Genomic DNA, 19,114 nt, shown 5'->3' with positions numbered 1-19,114 from the left:
GCTCAGATGCCGCCGGCGCCGCAGGGCCCCACTGGATCCGGTTCCGGATACGGGTCGCCGCTGGTGGACTTAACGACCGTTCCCGATGCCTCCCTCAAACCGGTTCCGGCGCCGGAGCGGCGCCGCTGGGCGCCGCTTCAGACGCCATTCGGAGAGTTTACTTTCCATGAACCGGTCCCATCATTTTCTAACCCTGAGTACCAGGAGATGGGTGATGAGTATTGGGAGGGGTCTGGGGACCCTCTGACACGTGAGTGTCAGTCCCAGGTGGACTGGACTGGTGACCTGGGGGATGCCAGTGGTCTGGACACTTCGCCGGACACTGGCTTTGTCTCACCTCCTACCGTGGCTACGGAGGAGGGGGCAACCTATAGTGTGGTGTTGATGAGGGCGGCCAAGGCCTTGGGCCTTGAGCTCCCCGTTGCGGCCGTGAGGACTAACCTCCTCACTGAGGTCCTTAAGCCGCAGTCATGCTCAGCCGAGTCTCTGCTGCCGTTTAACGAGGCCTTGACCGACTTTTTTTGGGCACTTTGTCCAAGCCCGCTACAGGTTCGCCTGTAGATAGGAACGTGGCCAGACGCCACCACCCGGCCCCGGGCGACCCCCTGTCCACCCACCCCACCCCTGAGAGCCTGGTGATCCAGGCCTCAAATTCCCAGACCGCTGTCAAGACCTCCGTCATCATTGTAAGCTCATTCCGAAAGCGAAGCAAGAAGAATCGACAGTTAAAAATCAAGTCCAAATATCCACAGTGGCGGAGAACTTATCGAGTTACTTCGTTATTTGCCAAACGCTGTTTAACCGAAATGAGTGGTCTGACATTGAACAATGGCCGTCAAAGATGGACGCGGTTAAAAACGAAAAGCCGGTCTAGTCTTTTTGGCCGCGCGCACAGTGGGCGTAACAAGGCGCACGTCTTCATCTTGCCGGTGAAGAAATATCGCATGCGCTACGTGGGACAAGCGGCGAGGTATTCCGGTGCTCCTGTTTAGCGGCTGCTAGACACACCGGTTGTGAACAATTTGTTTGACTGTATGGTGAAATTCGCACTTCATGTTCAGAGGAAAATTATTGTTCCCTTGGGAACTCGATAGTGCTCGAACTATGAGTTCATTCTAGCCTCCTTAGTTTACTCATAGTTAGGTGTACAGAGTCCTGGAGTTAAGAGTATCTAGTTACTAAAACAGTTGAAAAATATTCCAGCTATCGTCTGCCAATCAAAAGGTAACAAGAGATACATAGTGTTCATTAGAGTTCATTAAAAACTGTTGTATAGTGTCTTAATGATACTGTGTTGCACAGGTACAGACGAATTAACTAAACCAGCAACTACTACGAGGGAGAAGCTTTAGCCCAGGTTCTGGGGGTAAGAATTCTTGATTTAAAAACAGTGTAATAGAGAATTTTGTAGAATTGTGGTTACATGTTCTGTTTGCCTACAGGTGTTAACTATTACCCCAGCAAGAACCCAAGGTGACGACGACGATAGTCCACAGAAGGTTGTGACCCGCTGTCAAGTGCGGGCTCTCTCTCTTTATCCACTTCCCCTTTCCCCCCTGCTTCAGGGGTTACCTTAAGATACCTTCGGGTGGCCCTTGGGGCGGAGGGGCGCTGGGACCTACGTCGACTCCTGTGGTTCTTGGCCTTCATGACAACCGCATTCCCGGTGGCGCCGCCTGACAGGGAATCCAAGAGGTACGAGCAATACGGCAAGAAGGTATTCTCCTCCCTGAGTCTGGGACTGCGGTCTTCCAACACCGTGTGTCTCTTGGGCCGTTACACACACTCTCTGTGGGACACGGTCTCGGACGTGCTGCCGGAATGCCCGTTAGAGGTACGGGCTAAACTCGGCCAAGCCCTTGTGGAGGGCCGGGATGCGGCACGGTATTCGATCCGGTGTGGACTGGATACCACCGACTCTCTGGGCAGAGCGATGGCAACGACGGTGGCGATTTGTCGCCACGCCTGGTTGAGGTCCGCCAACTTCTCGGCTGATGTCCAGAATACACTCATGGACATGCCGTTTGATGGCCGTTGCCTTTTTGGCGACAAGGCAGACCATGCGCTTGAGCGCTTTAAGGACTCCAGGGCTACGGCCAAGTCCTTGGGCCTCTCGGCCCCGCGCCAGCAATCGGCTGCCTTTCACTCCTTTCGTGGCCACGGAAGGGGTGTACCCACACATGCTGCCAGCCACGCTCTGCAGGGTAATACCCAACACGGTGGCGGCCATGGAAACCGCCGTGGCAGCGGTCGGGGACAACGGCGAGGTCAGTCCACACCTTCCCCCGCAGCATCCGCCTCAAAACCCTCCTAGCCCGTACTTTCAGGCCCATGTGACGCCAGTGGGGGGCAGGGTTCGCCATCACCTCCTCCACTGGCGCACTGTCACATCGGACAGGTGGGTGCTGCAAATCATCCGAAGGGGCTACTCCCTCCCCTTCGAGGCGACCCCTCCAGCCATGCCACCGCAGTACCACAGAGTATCGGGGGATCATTTGCGGCTTCTGCAGGAGGAAGTTACGGCCCTCTTGGCCAAGGGGGCCATCGAGCACGTTCCTGGGCCAGAAGTAGGGTGTGGTTGCTACTCCCACTACTTTCTGGTACCCAAGAATGGAAAAGGGGGCCTACGCCCTATCTTGGACCTAAGGAACGTCAACGGCTTCCTCCGGAACGAGAAGTTCAAAATCCTGACACTGGCTCAGGTCTTAGCTGCCCTGGACCCAGGAGACTGGATGGTAGCGTTGGACTTGCAGGACGCTTATTTCCACATCCTCGTCCTGCCGGCCCACCGGCGCTATCTGCGGTTCACGGTTGGCCACGAGCACTTTCAGTTTACCGTACTCCCCTTCGGCCTTACCAGCGCCCCACGGGTGTTCACAAAGGTGATGGCGGTGGTCGCAGCTCATCTGCGCAGGTTTGGGGTTTCAGTCTTCCCCCTACCTCGACGACTGGTTGTTGAAGGCGGGCTCGCCCCAAACAGTCGTCAGCCACCTCCAGACAACGGCAGACCTCCTGCACCAGCTGTGGTTCTCCCTCAATGTGCCGAAGTCACACCTGTGCCCCTCTCAAGCTCCTCTTCATCGGAGCGGTTCTGGACTCAGCGCAGTTTCGGGTTTATCCTCCCGAACAGCGGGTCCGGGATATTCAGGCTCTGATTCCACTCTTTCAGCCTTTATCCCGGGACTCAGTCAGGTTGACGCTGCGGCTTCTGGGGCTGATGGCCTCCTGCATCCTACAGGTGCATCACGCCAGGTGGCGGATGCGGGCTCTGCAGTGGGACCTGAAGTTTCAGTGGGCCCAGCACCAGGGCATCCTGTCCGACCACGTCCTGATCTCGGAGGGCACTGAGAGACAGCTGCAGTGGTGGCTCATGGACCGCGATTGGGTCAGCGGCAGATCCCTCTCCCTTACCCAACCGGAGCATGTAGTCGTGACGGATGCGTCCCTCCAGGGCTGGGGAGGCCACATGGGAGAGGCGGAGATCAGAGGCCTCTGGTCTCCGGCGGAGGCCCGGCTCCACATCAACCTTCTGGAGCTGCAGGCGATTCGTCTAGCACTGAAAGCATTCCTCCCCTCTGTCCGGGGGAGTGTAGTGCAGGTGTTCACGGACAACACCACCGCCATGTGGTACTGCAAAAAACAGGGCGGGGTGGGGTCGTGGACCCTTTGCCAGAAGGCTCTGCGCCTCTGGCAGTGGCTGGAACGCCAGGGCGTGACCCTGGTGGCTCAACACCTGGCAGGTTCTCTGAACGCCAGGGCGGACGAGCTCAGCCGTCGGTGCATGATGGATCACGAATGGCGTCTGAACTCGGACGTGGTGCAAGGCCTCTTTCAGCAATGGGGAGAGCCTCGGTTAGATCTATTCGCCACCGAAGAGAATGCGCAATGTCATCAGTTCTGCGCGTTGGAATTTCTAAGGCGGCACTCGCTCGGAGACGCTTTTCGTCGCCAGTGGAGTTGCGGTCTATTGTACGCCTTTCCGCCTATACCACTTCTGCCCAGAGTGCTGAAGATCAAGCGCGACAGGGCACAAGTCATGCTTGTGGCTCCGGACTGGGCACGAAGGTACTGGTATCCAGAGCTACTCAGTATGTCAGTCGATCCTCCGGTTCGTCTGCCTCTTTAGGAGGACCTTCTGTCGCAGCAGCAGGGGACGGTCCTCCACCCGAACCTGTCCAGTCTCCACCTCCATGCTTGGAGATTGAGCGGCGACAGTTGAGGCCAATTGACTTGCCTCCTGAAGTCTGTAATGTCATTCTGGCAGCCAGGCGTCCCTCCACAAAGTCGTTATACGCCTGCAGGTGGAACAGATTTGTGGCATGGTGCACAGCAAAGGCTGTGGATCCTCTTGCTGCCCCTCTCTGAGGTTCTTCTCTTCCTTCTTTCTCTTGCCCAGCAGGGCTCTGCTCTGGGCACTATCAAGGGCTACCTTGCTGCCCGATCAACCTTCTTTGTTCAAGTCCCCTATTGTAAATCGCTTTCTGAAGGGCATCACACACACATTCCCTCCTGTTCCGTTTGTTATGCCTCAGTGGGACTTGAACCTTGTTCTTACATTTCTGATGTGCGCTCCCTTTGAGCCACTTCACAACTGTCCTCTCCGCCTTTTTACTTTGAAGACTGCTTTCCTGGTTGCCATCACCTCTGCCAGGAGAGTGAGTGAGCTCCAGGCCCTTTCTTGTACTCCTCCTTTCCTTTCTGTCCATCTGGACAAGGTTCTGTTGCGTACTAAGCCATCTTTCCTGCCCAAGGTTGTCACGGCCTTCCACATCGGGCAGTCTATCACCTTGCCAACCTTCTTTCCGCCACCGCATCCCTCTAAAGAGGAAGAGCGGCTCCACCGTCTGGACCCAAAACGTGCGCTCTCATTCTATTTGGATCGCACACGCCAGTTCCGGGTGGATGACCAACTCTTTGTTGGTTACGTGGCGCTAAGAAGGGGAAAGCGGTGCACAAGAGGACCATCTCCCGGTGGATCATCTTGTGTATCCAGGCATGTTACTCCTTGGCTAAAAAGGAGCCCCCTGTTGGATTGCGGGCTCATTCCACCCGAGCCACGGCGACTACAACTGCCCTGGGCCGGGGAGTGCCCTTACAAGACATCTGTCAGGCAGCTACGTGGGCCTCGCTGCACACGTTTGCAAGACACTACTGCCTAGACAGCCAGGTCCGGAGGGATGGCTTCTTTGGCCGTTCTGTCCTCCAGGACTTTCTGGTGTGATTATTGGTTCGCAGACCCACCACCTGGTTGGTATTGCTGTGGTATCTATTCTAAGGTAAGGAATCTATCACTAACGTGTCTCTTTCAGATGCACAAGTTACTACTTGTGTAACGATATATCTGTAAGAGACATTAGTTAGTGATAGATTCCTTACCAACCCACCCATCCTCCCCGTTCTGCGAACCGATATCTAGGGTTAAGGTCATCCCCTTTCAGGGCCCTAGTTTCAATGGCACCAGTGTTGGTTTTTAACATGGCTCAGCGCTTTGGCGCGCAAAAGCTGTGTCTAAGAACGGACGTCAGCACGCAGAGGCGGCGTCTAAGTACTCCGACGACGTCATCACGGCGCCGACGACGGACGCGGAGCCGCAGACGACGCCTACCGACGCGCAAGGGTACTGCTACGCAAAAAAATTCCGGATCCAGTCTGACGCCTGGGGATATTCTAAGGTAAGGAATCTATCACTAACTAATGTCTCTTACAGATATATCGTTACACAAGTAGTAACTTGTGCGTTGGACTTTAACCTGAATGTCACCTATACAAATGGGGAACAAGCACTACCATTCGTGAAAGGGAAGTGGTACTCAGGAACCTGCCTATTGAACACTGGAACCTAGACCTCATGGGCTCTTTGTATTGTATGTATATGCTGTAGTTTACTTCGTGTTATTATATAAAAACAATTTTTTTCATAAGAACAAGTATTTGGCTGCACAATCATTTACTGTTGCTATTGAACGTATTTTGAGTTGCGAGCACGTTTTCACTCCCCTGAATCTACCCCCCTCCTGAGAAGCCTTGTACTGCTTGTACCACACTATTACTGAAAGTCAAGTGCTAAAGGGGTACTTCACCCAGTTTGCTCAGGATCCATATTAAGCCAGGTCCCAGAACATCAGGAGTAAAAAGCCTGGACCACAATGGTTGGACCCAGTAGCTCCTGCTTGCCCTGTGGCCCCCTAAAGGAACTCTGACTGTGTAATGTGATGAAGCCTATTGGAGAGTGATGTTGTAATGTTGTGAGATTTCAGTGGGTCACAATTTGATAGGGTGGGGGAGTCGAAAGGGTAAAACTAGTTTCCTTGTAAGTTTTTGAAGTTTATGCAGTTGACTAATCCCTGGAAAGTAGACACTCAACTCTCAAATTCAAACAGGATGATGAATTTCTGTAAATACTGCTATGTTTATCTTATGCTGTCGAGATATATGGCCACTTTATTTACTTGGAAGGTTATAAACGAGCTCACAATACAAGTTATCTTGTACTCCGCTTTCACTAAGTTTGCTAGAACAGTGAAAATTGATTTACGTCATATAGGTGTAAAGTAGTTAAAATATTTTCAGGAAGCTACTTATAGCACTTTTTCCCCCACCTTCGTTTGGTGGGTGACATGAAAGTTGTAAGAGCGCATTTTCCAAGAGGCTAAAGCTTCCAAAACTTTGTTATTGGGTATGATGCCATTTTAAAAGTTGCTATTTAGTCTTCCACGTTGACTTTCAAGAAGTATTATTTTAAGCTTATCTTTGGTTTTGCTATCATGGTAGTTAGGAACAATTGTGCCTGCCTAGTCCTTGCCTCTTGTTAAACAGTTACACTTCCATTAAGGATACGAAGGCAATTGTTATCCCTCATAGATATGGAATTTGTAGTCGCACCTTTGATTGTGGGGAGATTGTTGTGCATGTATATTTGTTGAAACTTTTTTGATGTCATTATTGTCTACCGGATCTTAAACATTAAGGTGGATGTTAGATGTCATTGAGCTCCTTGTAGTATTTGGTATTGTGGTTTTGGGTTTTCACTATCTGTTTAGAAGCAATCTTTACTGGAATGAAACCCTTGTAGGCTGTCATTGACGGGACTCTTCTATCCACAGTGCAATAAGATAATATTGTGGGATAGTTCTTAGGCATTTTGTTGGATTTTTTTACCTTAGTGATTGTTTTTAGCCATGTCACTTTTACTTTTGTCCCGTTATTTGTGTTGTGGTGATGTTGTCCTGCTTTCCATATAAAGTAATACAGTGAGAGGTAGCATAATGCTCTCCTCCGTGTCCTCAGTAGTATTGTGAATTTCCTTTACAGTAGCTAGGAAATTTGACATTACCTCTTCCATTTTAAGAAGGAGCAGTGAATGAAAAGGTGAGACATGCAGTAAAGGACATTTGTGCAGTAATAAAGAGCAAAAGATAACTGGAGTAAAGAGGAACAAAATAAGGTGTGTTTGCGATTAAAGATTGTTTAATGAAACTGTCAGTGGTACTGAAATTATCGCAGTCCCACTGACGGGTAGGAGGAAACCTGTGTGAGTGCTCCAGGGCGCACAGCTACGCAAGCCCGGGGACGCTGTGGGGCCTGCTTTTCCCCAGCGTCTGACCTCGAAGGACCACGCCCACACCGGAACGCAGATACTCGTCCCTGCTAACTTGTGTTGGACCGGGGTCGACAAAGGTGTCGGAGGGGGGCCCCCAGCGCCTTACAGTGACGGGAGAGGACTGGGAAAACATTGGGACTAAGGCCTGGCGAGAAGCCCCATCGGCAGAGGCAGCCATTTGTAATTGGGCTGGTTAATGTGGCGTGCCTGGCGATCAGCGGTGCAGATTATTCCTGACTGCCCACTTGCTGCATGCTGCTCAAACCCTGGTGGTTGGTAAAGGATATTGCTGGGAATACAGAGGATGACCCATCTTGCTAAATAGCTGTTAGAACATGAGCACGCTCTTCTGTGGGAACCTGAAGTGACACAAGCCGTGCTGAGCTACCCTATTGCTGTACCTAGACAGACTTGGAAGGGGCGCGGTATCAATGTGGATGTGGAGGATCTGTGTTATTTAGGACAACAACATTGCTCTCCCCCTAGCCTCTAGTGTAGAGTTACGGCAGCAAAGAGACGTCACGAGGTCTGGCACGTGGTAATGGGACTGAACTGCCCCACTGCACACCACTGTGGAGAATGGTAGGAATTGGGGAGATCTGTAAGCCCGAACTATAACATGTCGCTGTCCACTGGGTTCGGAGGTTGCTTGGTGGGCCGGGAGCTTCCTCCCCACCGGCAGCAGCGAAGGACCCAACATGCTCTGATTGCGCATGTCTAATCCAGAGTGCGTTTGCGACACGATACATGGGCAAGATGGGACGTAACTGGCCGAAACAGCAGGATCAGAGTGGCATGGACCCGAAGCAGGAGGGCCGAAGTGGCACGGACGGGGTGCTGGGGTTCAGTGGTGTCCCCCCGACTAAGGAGCCTTCCTCAGAAGACAAACTGGACATTATATTGCGGGAAGTACGAGATTCCAGGAAGGTTCTCGAGCTACAAATAGGGTCCCTATCCACTGGTTTGAATTTGCTACGGGCTGATCATGTTAAAACGACAGAGAAGGTGAAACAACATGCAGCGACACTGGCGGAGATGCTGCCCAAACAGAAACAAACTGAAAAAGATGTGAAGCAGTTACAAACACACGTGGCCACCTTGCTGGAACGAGTGGAGGATGCGGAAGGAAGAGCACGAAGGAACAACATCCGGGTGATTGGCCTGCCGGAAAAAAGTGAAGGAGATGACTCATCGGGGTATATAGAGCAATGGTTCAGAGACCATGTCACGATGGAGGGGCTTTCCTCACAGTATTTTATAGAGCGTGCGCACAGGATACCTACCGGGCGTCCAAAGCCGGGTGCCCCTCCGAGACTCCATAGTGAAGTTATTGAATTACCGTGACCAGGACATTTTGCTGCAGAAATCCAGGGAGGTGGCGCCAATTACCTTTGATAATGCGAGGATACCTTTATTTCCGGACTATACGATGCTAGTGCAGAAGCAACAACCCTCTTTTATGGCGGTGAAGCGAAGGCTTAGGGACCTGAATATACAGTATGCACTATTATTCCCGGCACGGCTGAAAATGTTGCATGAACAGAAATCGTACTTTTTTTAAAGCCCCGGAGATGTTGAAGATTGGCTAGAGGTCATGGAACTAACCAACGTGGGGGAAAATGCAGCATTAGCAGAGGAGAGGCAGAAATCCTTTGAAGCCACCTTGATCGAGCGAAGAGGTGGCAGACCGAGAAGAACAACTGGACGTGTAAAGGTCACCTCGCAGCAGATAAAACAGACCAAGAAGCAGGCGATACTGGCTACGGCAACCTTCACGAATGCACCACGGACGGTCACTAAGTTCTCTACGGAGGTGGAGGAGTCGCAGGGATCGGAGTCAGAGGGTAGTGTGGCCTTGTTCCCCCTCGGCGACTCCGCAGCTGATCACGGACCTGTTTGGGTGATGGACTTATACAAGTATCGTACCCCCCTTTCATGAATTTTTTTTATTTTTCTCTGCATTTACACTCCACAGCTGAGCCTGAACCTCCTTCAGCTGGTCTAGATAATTGATGGCAGACTAGAGATAATTAGTGCTCTGGAGCCGTAGTAGCTCAATCTGGCGGTTATCTGTCATACCCTACCACATGCTGAGCGCAGGCGCACTCCCCCATATGGCAAATGCGCTATGTATGCCCTTACTTTCCTTTTTGTTAGTTCAATCATTGTGTTCATTGTTGATCCTTCAATGTATATTGGGGCAGTTATTGAGAGTTGTGGTCCGGTACAGTTCTAAGATTGGACCGAGTATTGGGGAAGTTGGGAAGGGAAACTGTCTCGAAATGTTTGCTATTGCTATTTTTGTTAGGCTGGTCTGCCTGTATGACATGATATATTTTCCCACATTACGGTTAAAACAATGATGCATACACCCGGGAAGTACAACATTTTTACTTGGAACGTAAGGGGTATGGGCACCGTGCACAAACGTCACAGGATACATGCCCAACTACAGCGCCGTAGGGCGCAAATTGTATATTTACAAGAATCTCACATGATAGAAAGTGAGGTCGAGAAACTTCGGTAGGGGGTCACATCTCAGACGAAAACACCATACATAAGGGGACGAGACAAGGCTGTCCTTTGTCCCCCTTCATTTTTATTTTAGCACTAGAGCCAATGGCCATAAAACTACGGCAGGACTTTCTCGAGTGGGGAATAAAAATAGGTAACACGACCCACTTATTTTCTGCATATGCCGATGACATCCTCATGTACATATCCGATCTTCGTAGACCACTGGCCACATTATTCGAGGAGTATCGACGATTTGAATTACTATCGGGACTGGCTTTGAATACCACAAAAACATACGCGTTTTTCTTTGTAGAACGGGAAGGCACTACTGATCTAGATGTCAGGATACTAGCATTCAAGTTACACAGTCGACGTTTAGGTATCTAGGCATTCAAATCTATAGAAAGCACGAAGATATGTTAGAAGGCAACTTGAATAAAGCTATTAGGGCACTGAGGTCCAGTGTCACTTTTTTCGACTGCGTTGCCGCTCTGTTACGGGCAGAGCTGCTATTGCAAAAATTGTGGTTTTGCCACAATTGTTATATTATTTTACGAATTTGCCTCTGATAGTACCACAGCATACCTTTAGCTTGCTCAATACTCTAGTTACGGAACTTATCTGGGGCAAGGGCAGGAGGCGCATTAGCCTCAAGAAACTGCAAGTGGGTACTCGGGCGAGTGGCCTAGGTGTACCAGATTTTCACGCATATTACTATGCATGTCAACTGCAGTGGCTGTCCTATTGGACGGCGGGACGTAACTTACAGGAAATTGACTATACAGACACAGAAATAGATAGTGGGGCACTACACGCTTTACTCTTACCGGGTAGCACAGTCCCGACAGGCCTTCACCCCCTTGCTGCAGACACGCTGCGGTGTTGGAGAGCGGCGTTGCAATACACAAACACGGCACAGAGGTACGCAGGAAACATACCATTATTAGGAATTACCCTAGCAAGTGGTAGGCTTACGAAACGCAAACTGACGCCCTGGTATGATGTGGGTATTAGCACGGTGGCGGATCTGTTCGGGGAGGAGACACTAATGGAACATGATACGTTTATAAATGAGACTGGCGCCCCAGCACACTTGTATCTAATGCACGCAGCACTGATGAGATTTATCAAGTTGCAATGGGCCCCACAGAGAACGCCCACCCTCCCGCTCTTCCCCCCCCCCCCCACCCCCCCGAAAACGAACTGGTTGAGATGGTATATTATATGGGCAGAAGGCGACATTTAATTAAATGGCTGTACACTGGCACATATGAGAACACCCCTGCAGGCCCTGAAGACCCTATGGGAGCTCGATATGGGAAAAGACCTATTGGCTAAAGAATGGGCTATAGTGCTGGAACACCCCAGAAAAGTCCCAAGGACTGCTAAATTCAAATTTATCCAAACCATGGTGTTACACCGCGCGTATTTAACCCCGAACAGACTAGATAAAATGTTTCCCCAAATGCAGCACTCGTGTCCGAGGTGCCTCCTGGAGGGATCAGTTTCCTGCACATGGTATGGGAATGCCCGAAGATTCGGGGATATTGGAGCATAGTCCGAAATGTAACAGACAGCCACACACCTTGCTATTACAGATACGCTGGGGGAGTGCATTTTGGGTCTTCATACTCGCATCTCTACTCACAAAGTGCAATACCGGTTTATAAACCTTGCACTCACATTGGCTATCTGAAACATTACCATGAGATGAAAATCTCTTAAATCCCCTGAAGTGAGAGTCTGGCACACTGAATTGTTACGATGAGGTGGAGCAGAGGGTGCGGCACTGCGCAGAGAAGAAATTAGAGGCCTAGGTAAAACCCTGATCTCCCTTGAATGGGAAGTTATGTTAGAGGGGTTGCGATCTCATGACCTGGATGCTGTAGACCAGTAAAAGGACGAGTTGGGGCAATGTGACCCATGCCATACGTAATCCACGGGTCTTTGTGAGAGCTTCTTACATTATTATCTTTTTGTTAAATGTGCAGACTATGTACCAATAATGGCAAGACTAGCCAACACATGTTCTAGGAGATTTGTAATAGGCGGATAGAGACCGATGGGGTGGGGAGGGTAGTTGGGGTATAGTTAGGGTTTCATGTCATGCAATATGGAATATTATAGCAATACCAACACATTTTGTAAGAAGATGTACAAAAAGATGTATAACTGTAATTTTTGATTGATGTATATGAAACGTATGGAGCTCCGATGCACAACACAATGCTATGTAACAAAGAATATGACATAATTGTAAATGTTTAATACAAGAAAATCAATAAACTATGTTTAAAAAAAAACTGTCAAATAGCAGTTTTGATTGTGTTCTTCTAAGCTGTGGGGATAAAGAATAATTAAGTATACTTTACAACCACTTGTTGTAGGAATTAGGATAATGTTTTTGTAAACAAATTAAGGTCTTGCTCAATTTTCGCACATTAAGTATATTTTTTCTTTAAGCTCCACCACTACCATGCTTCAAAGTAGAGGTTTCAGTGCAAAGTTATGTGCACTCCTCCGATCTTGGAGGAACTTTTTTTCCTTCTCCAAGACTCCAGTTGTGGTCTTATACAACAGGGCTTGCCATGTGCCTACCACCTGAATACCCCTCTAACAGGGCAAAGCACAGAGCCTAGGACTCGCCAATTTTGTGTTAGATTCCTTATCTGATTCCGAACTGAAAATGTATTGCAGTTAATTTATCCACATGATGCTGACCAAAACATCATGTCTCAGGAATCAACTAGTCTCCTAAAAGAGAGTGATACATGTTTAGCCACTAGGTCTCTGATCACAAATAAATATATAGTAATAATACCTGCCAACTCTCTCCATAAATAAGTAATAACAACTCATGATCTTCTCTGAGATTAGAGCCTTCATATTTTTTATAAATCACAGTGGGTTGCCGTTATGATAAGGACATATTTAATGTCCAGTAGGACTATCCACTCTTTTATATGGAACAGAATTACTTTCGGTATCCCTCCAAAACCCTAGTGCCACACCGGTTTCTTTTTTTCTATATATGTAGTCCATTTGATTGTGACCCTAGTTTGATGTCCAGTCTATAATCCATGCTGTTAGATTATTTTACAAATGCCAAGTTCTCTATCATACATGGGTATTTTATGTTATTTTGCCAATGTACAGTAAGATGGCCTTTGTTGACCTAGTAAAATATCTAGAAGAAAATCTGTAGCAGTGAATACATCCAGACTAAAATGAGTGAATTTGGTCATATCCTGGACTATTATTTGCCCCATTAAATTAGTTACATCATTGTGTAATAATTCTAGTATTCGGGTCTGACAATTTCTCAATTCATTTTAAACCTCTCCCACCAGGTCAAGATCTACAATAACTAAAATTTGACCAGAAATTTAAAAAAGGACTCATTAGATGCATTCAGAGACAGAGGACTTGTCATAAATGTTAAAATGCCTGTTCAGGAGTATTTCTATTTGTACATGGATCGTCATGATTTTAGACACACTTGCTCCTGTTTCAACAAAAGTATTATCTAATAAATCTCATGCAATTCTCAGTATACCAAGCCACTACATACCAGAAATGTATAACCATGGCAGCTGAATGAGACTGGTGGAAACAATATCATCCAAATAGAAGCCAAAGATATTTACAAGGTGACCATTGAACAAGCCTTCACTGTGTTTTATTCAGCAAGCGGCCACAGAACAAACATATTTAAAACTTTGAGTTATCTGATTCCTAAGCCAAATCTATTGTGGCCTACCCTTCCCAAGACTCATCAAATGTGTTCCTCTTTTGAGCAAGGAAATAAATCTGAAGAGAAACACTATCTACTGAGTCAATTTCTGCCCTTGTATATGTACCTCCTCCGACCTACTAATTAATCAGGTGGGACCAATGCATCCCCCTCTCTGTAAGTCAAATGATCATGAATATAAAGAAATGTATATATCAGATTCCTCCTAGATAATCTTCAGGTCAGACTCTTTAATTTACTAGCCCTAATACTCGCCAATTGATCTGTACTGGTTAATTCATTTTTGAATCAGAGCTAAAGGAAGTGCTTGTCAGACTTCTGTTAAATAAATCCAGCCTTGACCCCTCCACTCCAGGGAACTATGAACCCATCACACTAATGAGGCAAATCTGGTATTTTCCCTTAGCTGTGGCACATGATTGGAATTAATAGCCGTAATAGGCAATCTTTGTTATGGCTGTAAATGGGGACTGTGTAATTTCAAGACTGGTATTTCAAGACAGGTTCTTAGCTAGTTTGTCTTTTTGAACATTGTTCACATAGAGCCATTCATGACAACTTTTCCTTCAAAATGTCTTTGGTCACTTGCGTGGTCTCTCAGGGTTCTGTGTTATTTCTCTATCGTTTTAGGATCTGTATTAAAATCTTACCCACGATGATTTTCTCTGTTGGACTGTAGTTATACACATATCAATACAACAACCATCTTTTTTTCAGCAAAATGACTCATTGCAGACATCTCACAAAGCCTTCGTTCTCCAAATCTGGGCAACAGATATTTTCTTAAATTCAACTCTGAATTCAATTTTGAAAGGGTTTTAGTGATACGGAAACAACCTTCTGCTTTGACCAATAATTTCTGTTTTATACTGAGGTAGGTCACATCCTTGTGCATCTTTTGTAGTTAAAAGCAAGGGGTTCAAGCTTGTTAATAAGCTCAATATGGCCTCCCCAGTGTCAGCAGTTGTCACTGCGTGTTGCGTTCAGATGAGAAAACTACAATAACTCATGCCGATGCTTTGAGTTGATGATCATAGTATTGTAGCTTTTGGCCCTGCAGCTCACTGTACACTGATATGAGCAACTCCTTAATCCCTTGGCTCAAGTGTATACATAATCAAACTGTGACACTAGTTTTAGCTTGCTTTTCCACAGCGTCCGTTATGGTTCCTTAACTTCATGGGTTGCAGATCAGTTCCATAATTCAGTTTACGATCCTTTGCCGAGCCCACAAATCTTTTGAGAAATGTTCCTTCCTATATCTCTCTCTCTGCGTTTCCCTGTATATCAGCTAACTCACTCTGTTTGGTGTAAAAAAAAAGTCCTGCTATTTAGGTTACCACTCATTTGTAAAACGAATATGAGAGGTCATTAATTTTCAAGTTGCCAAAGCTTGCAAGTCACTTCTTGTATCCTTCAGATTAACTATTTAACCTAAATTTCATAGGGAACCTATAAAATTGCCACTTCTGATGTTTTACTCGGACGTGGAGCCTTTTTTAAGTTATCCAGTTGAAAATAAATGGATAAACAGATAGGAAATCGTTAAGAAATACTTAAACATTCAATTTTAGATATCAGGTTTCTAAATATCAGGTAATATGTATAATCCAGACAATTTTATGTATGTCACAAATCATCATGTTATATATATTTGAATTATTTTTGGTTCTATAATCTAGATTTCAGTTCAGTCTTCACTTCGATCACTGCGATGGCAGAGTTAGCACAACCACCAAAGACAGGCTGTTCTTAGCATGTACTCTCTACATATATACAATGCATTTTACAGTAGGAATTGCATTAAAGCTTTCTGGAAGTAAAACTCCACATACTAGTGATGTCCTTATTAAACCCATTGTTAAGCATTATTTTAGAGCATAATATCCATCTGATGCACTTGAATACCGGATTTCAGTACAGCACTGTACACTGCAGCACATCTATCATGAGTGCCTTTTAACTTAATTCCTATTCTTCAGACTCTGGGAGATGTTGCATCATCTTAGATTCAATCAAAATTTCCCCGAGAAGTTGGTTCACGTTATAATAGCATAAAATAATTAGGTTGTCAGCCTTCCCTAATTTAGCCAATATGGTGTGCCAGTTCTTCATCCATATTAAGCCCTGATGGATATTTGCAATTCACTTATAAAATATACCTTACTTCCATTTTGCTTTATTTTCATAGTCCTGCCTCCTCTGATTGATCTTACAGCCCTGTCAATAGCAAACTATTGTAATGTTTCTTATTAACTTTAATTATGTTACCTAAAATATCTGGAAATAGGATGTGTCAAAGATAACCATTTTGATTCATTCTTTTCCCCAAAATAGCTATGCACCAATTTGTCCTTTTAATGATTTCTCCTTCCTGGAAGTGATATATTATTTGTTTCCTAAGCCATTGCCAGTCATATTGTAATATTTTGCAGTGCATCCCCAACATTGTAATATGTTTGTCTGACTCCAAAATCGATCCTCTGTTATATGAATCTCTGTTTAAAATGTAATAATGAACCTTATGGTTGGTACATCTTTTTTCTCTTTAAACACCATTGCAGAAGAGAGCAATTCATCCCTTGTCCTGTCATCCGCTCTTTTAGAGGCTATTCTCATTTCTTGTCTGTATTAGAGTTAACAATACAATTTAAATTCATAACTAAAATAGACCAATTGTAAAGAGACTTATTAAATATTGATTATAATCAGCCATATCTCCGCTACATCTTAACAACCAGTGATGTATTTTAAAACATGGATTTTTTGACAGACCTGTAATAAATACCAGAATAAAGAATCCAGGAAAGTTGAAGATGTTATGGAGTTATTTCCTAATGAAATAATAAAAATGGGTTTCAACCAGTGTTTCAGTGAAACATAAAATCATCTTAATTATCTAGCATAAATTCAGCACAGTTGCACTATTGTTTACTTGCTGTGGGAACTCATTTTCAAGGTCGGTATACCATCTATGTATGAGAGCCTGAAATAGTAATGCCTATTTAACCACGCCTGTTCTAAAATAGTGCAGTTTTTTTATTTTATATTTTTCAATCTTCTGCCATATTCAAGTTCCATCATTTGCTCTCCCTCATTTTAAAGTGTTGAAGCATGTATACTGAATTGCACTAGCTATGTTTTTTATTTTATTTTTTAAAGCGAGGATCTTTTTTGATATCTTTAATGACAAGACCAGTCTACTTGACCTTTTGTTACCAATGCTTTGAAATGGACATATAGTGGGACTTAGCTCATCCTGCAGTTCTTTTTTGCCTCACCTCATGCTATTTGCTGTTTGAGGGATAATTCTGGCTCCTAATATGGGCTTGTATTAAAATCCTTGAGGGATTATTTTACATCTAAAAAGTACACTAAATCTTCACACGATATTCTGTATCACATACGTGCAGTGTATACAGAACGCAGTCATCTTATTTTTACACTACAGCTCACTTCAAAAAGAAGTTTTAGTCCGTCATTGGGTGCAAGTCACACACTTGCTTAAGGGGCCACATTCTAGCTACTAAAACAAGGATTGGCAAAGCCAATATGTTTGGATTTAATAGGGTAAAACAGACATGAATACATGCAGTTTACCTTCAAAAGCATGTCAAATCTAAATTTGTTGACTACACTATTTTTTATTTCTTACAATGTAAGGTAACTCTTAGTTGTGAAATCTGATGACACATGTTCTTCAAGGATCAATTTTCTGAGCAGATAGGTTGGACTCCTGCAAACGTGTCGGCCATAAGACAAAATATCAAGAAATTTTGTGCATTAATAGTCGCTTGTTTGAGCTCATTGCTCGAACTATATTAGTTGTGCACTTGCTTTGCAAATGTGAAGGAGGCATTAGAATGTAGGAAAACAGCCACTTGGCAATACTGCAACATACGAAATGGGAATAAACTGCAGAGTTATCACAACCTGGTTCACATTTGTTTTATTAATATTATTTATTGCTTCGTATTTGTGGTGTGTATGCATGTATTTCAGTTAAATTGTGCAATCTAGATACTAGGCTATCATGTTATTTATTTTTTGTTGCCAGTTTGCACCTTTTTACTTTAATTTAATTTGTGCATTTTGTTTCATTCTTTTGTTCTTTACATTCTTTTGTTCACAATGTCAGAAGATGAGTTTATTGACAAACTGCCCACGTTTGAAAGGCGTTGTGAAACCCCTGCAGGTACTGTACCAGCCTACAGGTTTCAAGAAATTTGGAATACTGATCCAAGCCTTCCGCCTGTCTTTTTATTTCTTAAATGCAATCTGAGGCAATATTCTCCATATATTCAGTGCGTCAAAAAGGATATGCATGCGTTTTTCTGAATAGTGGAGCACGTATTGCACAGCAAAAGCAGCAGATTGCATGACAGTTTCTCAAAATAAAGCTTACATTTAAGGGTGTAAAGCAAATCAATGACACAAGCACCGTTGCATATTTCTCTCTATTAAAATAGCGCATGTTATTTGATAATGCTACGGAAAGGTACAACTGCAGTTTTTCAGGTAAAAAAATTTCAGCATGTGGTTTACGGTTACTTTTAAATTATGTTGTGGAAAAATGCCTATTACTGCGTTAACAGGGGTACATTCATATTGCTTTCTGCCTGCTATGGAGTACGCATTCAGCACACGATCTATTTCGAATGCATTGACCGATTATACACCAGGACATCACCTACTAAATACAGTGTTGCTAATCCTATGTAGAGCAATCGACAGAATGAATACAGAACTCGTTTTTTTTTTCTTATTCACCCACCCATCTCCTCCCGTGCTTCCTGTACCCAGCTTCTGCTTTCTGTGGTGTGCACCAAGAGCAGACGTAGATGTCCCAACCCTTTTTCCCCCTCCTTAATAGCTTGCCGTGCCTTTCCCTACCCTCTACTACAATCATATAGCTGCTCTGTGTCTGACACTGTGTCCTTCTTTCTCCCTCTCCTTAACCCTTCCCATCCCGCTTCAACTCCTGGCCACACAGAGAATGAACAGCCTTCCCTCGTTTGGTTTGACAGAGGAAAGTTTTATTTGACTTTTGAAGGTAAGTAGTACATAGCATACCAGAGTATACTCTGTCCCTAATACTCTTCCAACCAAACAATTGTGCTTCTATGTCTTTCCTTTAAATAACCTGTTCTGTAGAAATGCTATGGCTACTTAGACGCCACGATTTAGGAATCATTTTGATTCAAAGTGCATACTTTTGGCTTTATCAATCTTGCTAAAAATCA

The 19,114-nt window shown here is 45.4% G+C and overlaps 1 protein-coding gene across 1 annotated transcript in view; it reads left to right on the top strand.

Annotated features, from left to right (window-relative positions):
• Nucleotides 1-19,114, top strand: part of SGIP1 (SH3GL interacting endocytic adaptor 1) — a 1,317,316-nt gene that overhangs the window by 804,514 nt on the left and 493,688 nt on the right. The window contains exon 15 of the mRNA XM_078668946.1: nt 18,010-18,066. Coding sequence (XP_078525072.1) covers nt 18,010-18,066 — 57 coding nt within the window. The remainder of the gene's footprint in view (nt 1-18,009; nt 18,067-19,114) is intronic.

This window comes from Lissotriton helveticus, chromosome 1_2, assembly GCF_964261635.1.
Source record: "Lissotriton helveticus chromosome 1_2, aLisHel1.1, whole genome shotgun sequence".
In the NCBI taxonomy this organism is placed as follows: Eukaryota; Metazoa; Chordata; class Amphibia; order Caudata; family Salamandridae; genus Lissotriton; species Lissotriton helveticus.
Note: the sequence above shows the minus strand (reverse complement) of the source record. Positions and strands in the feature narration are given on the sequence as shown.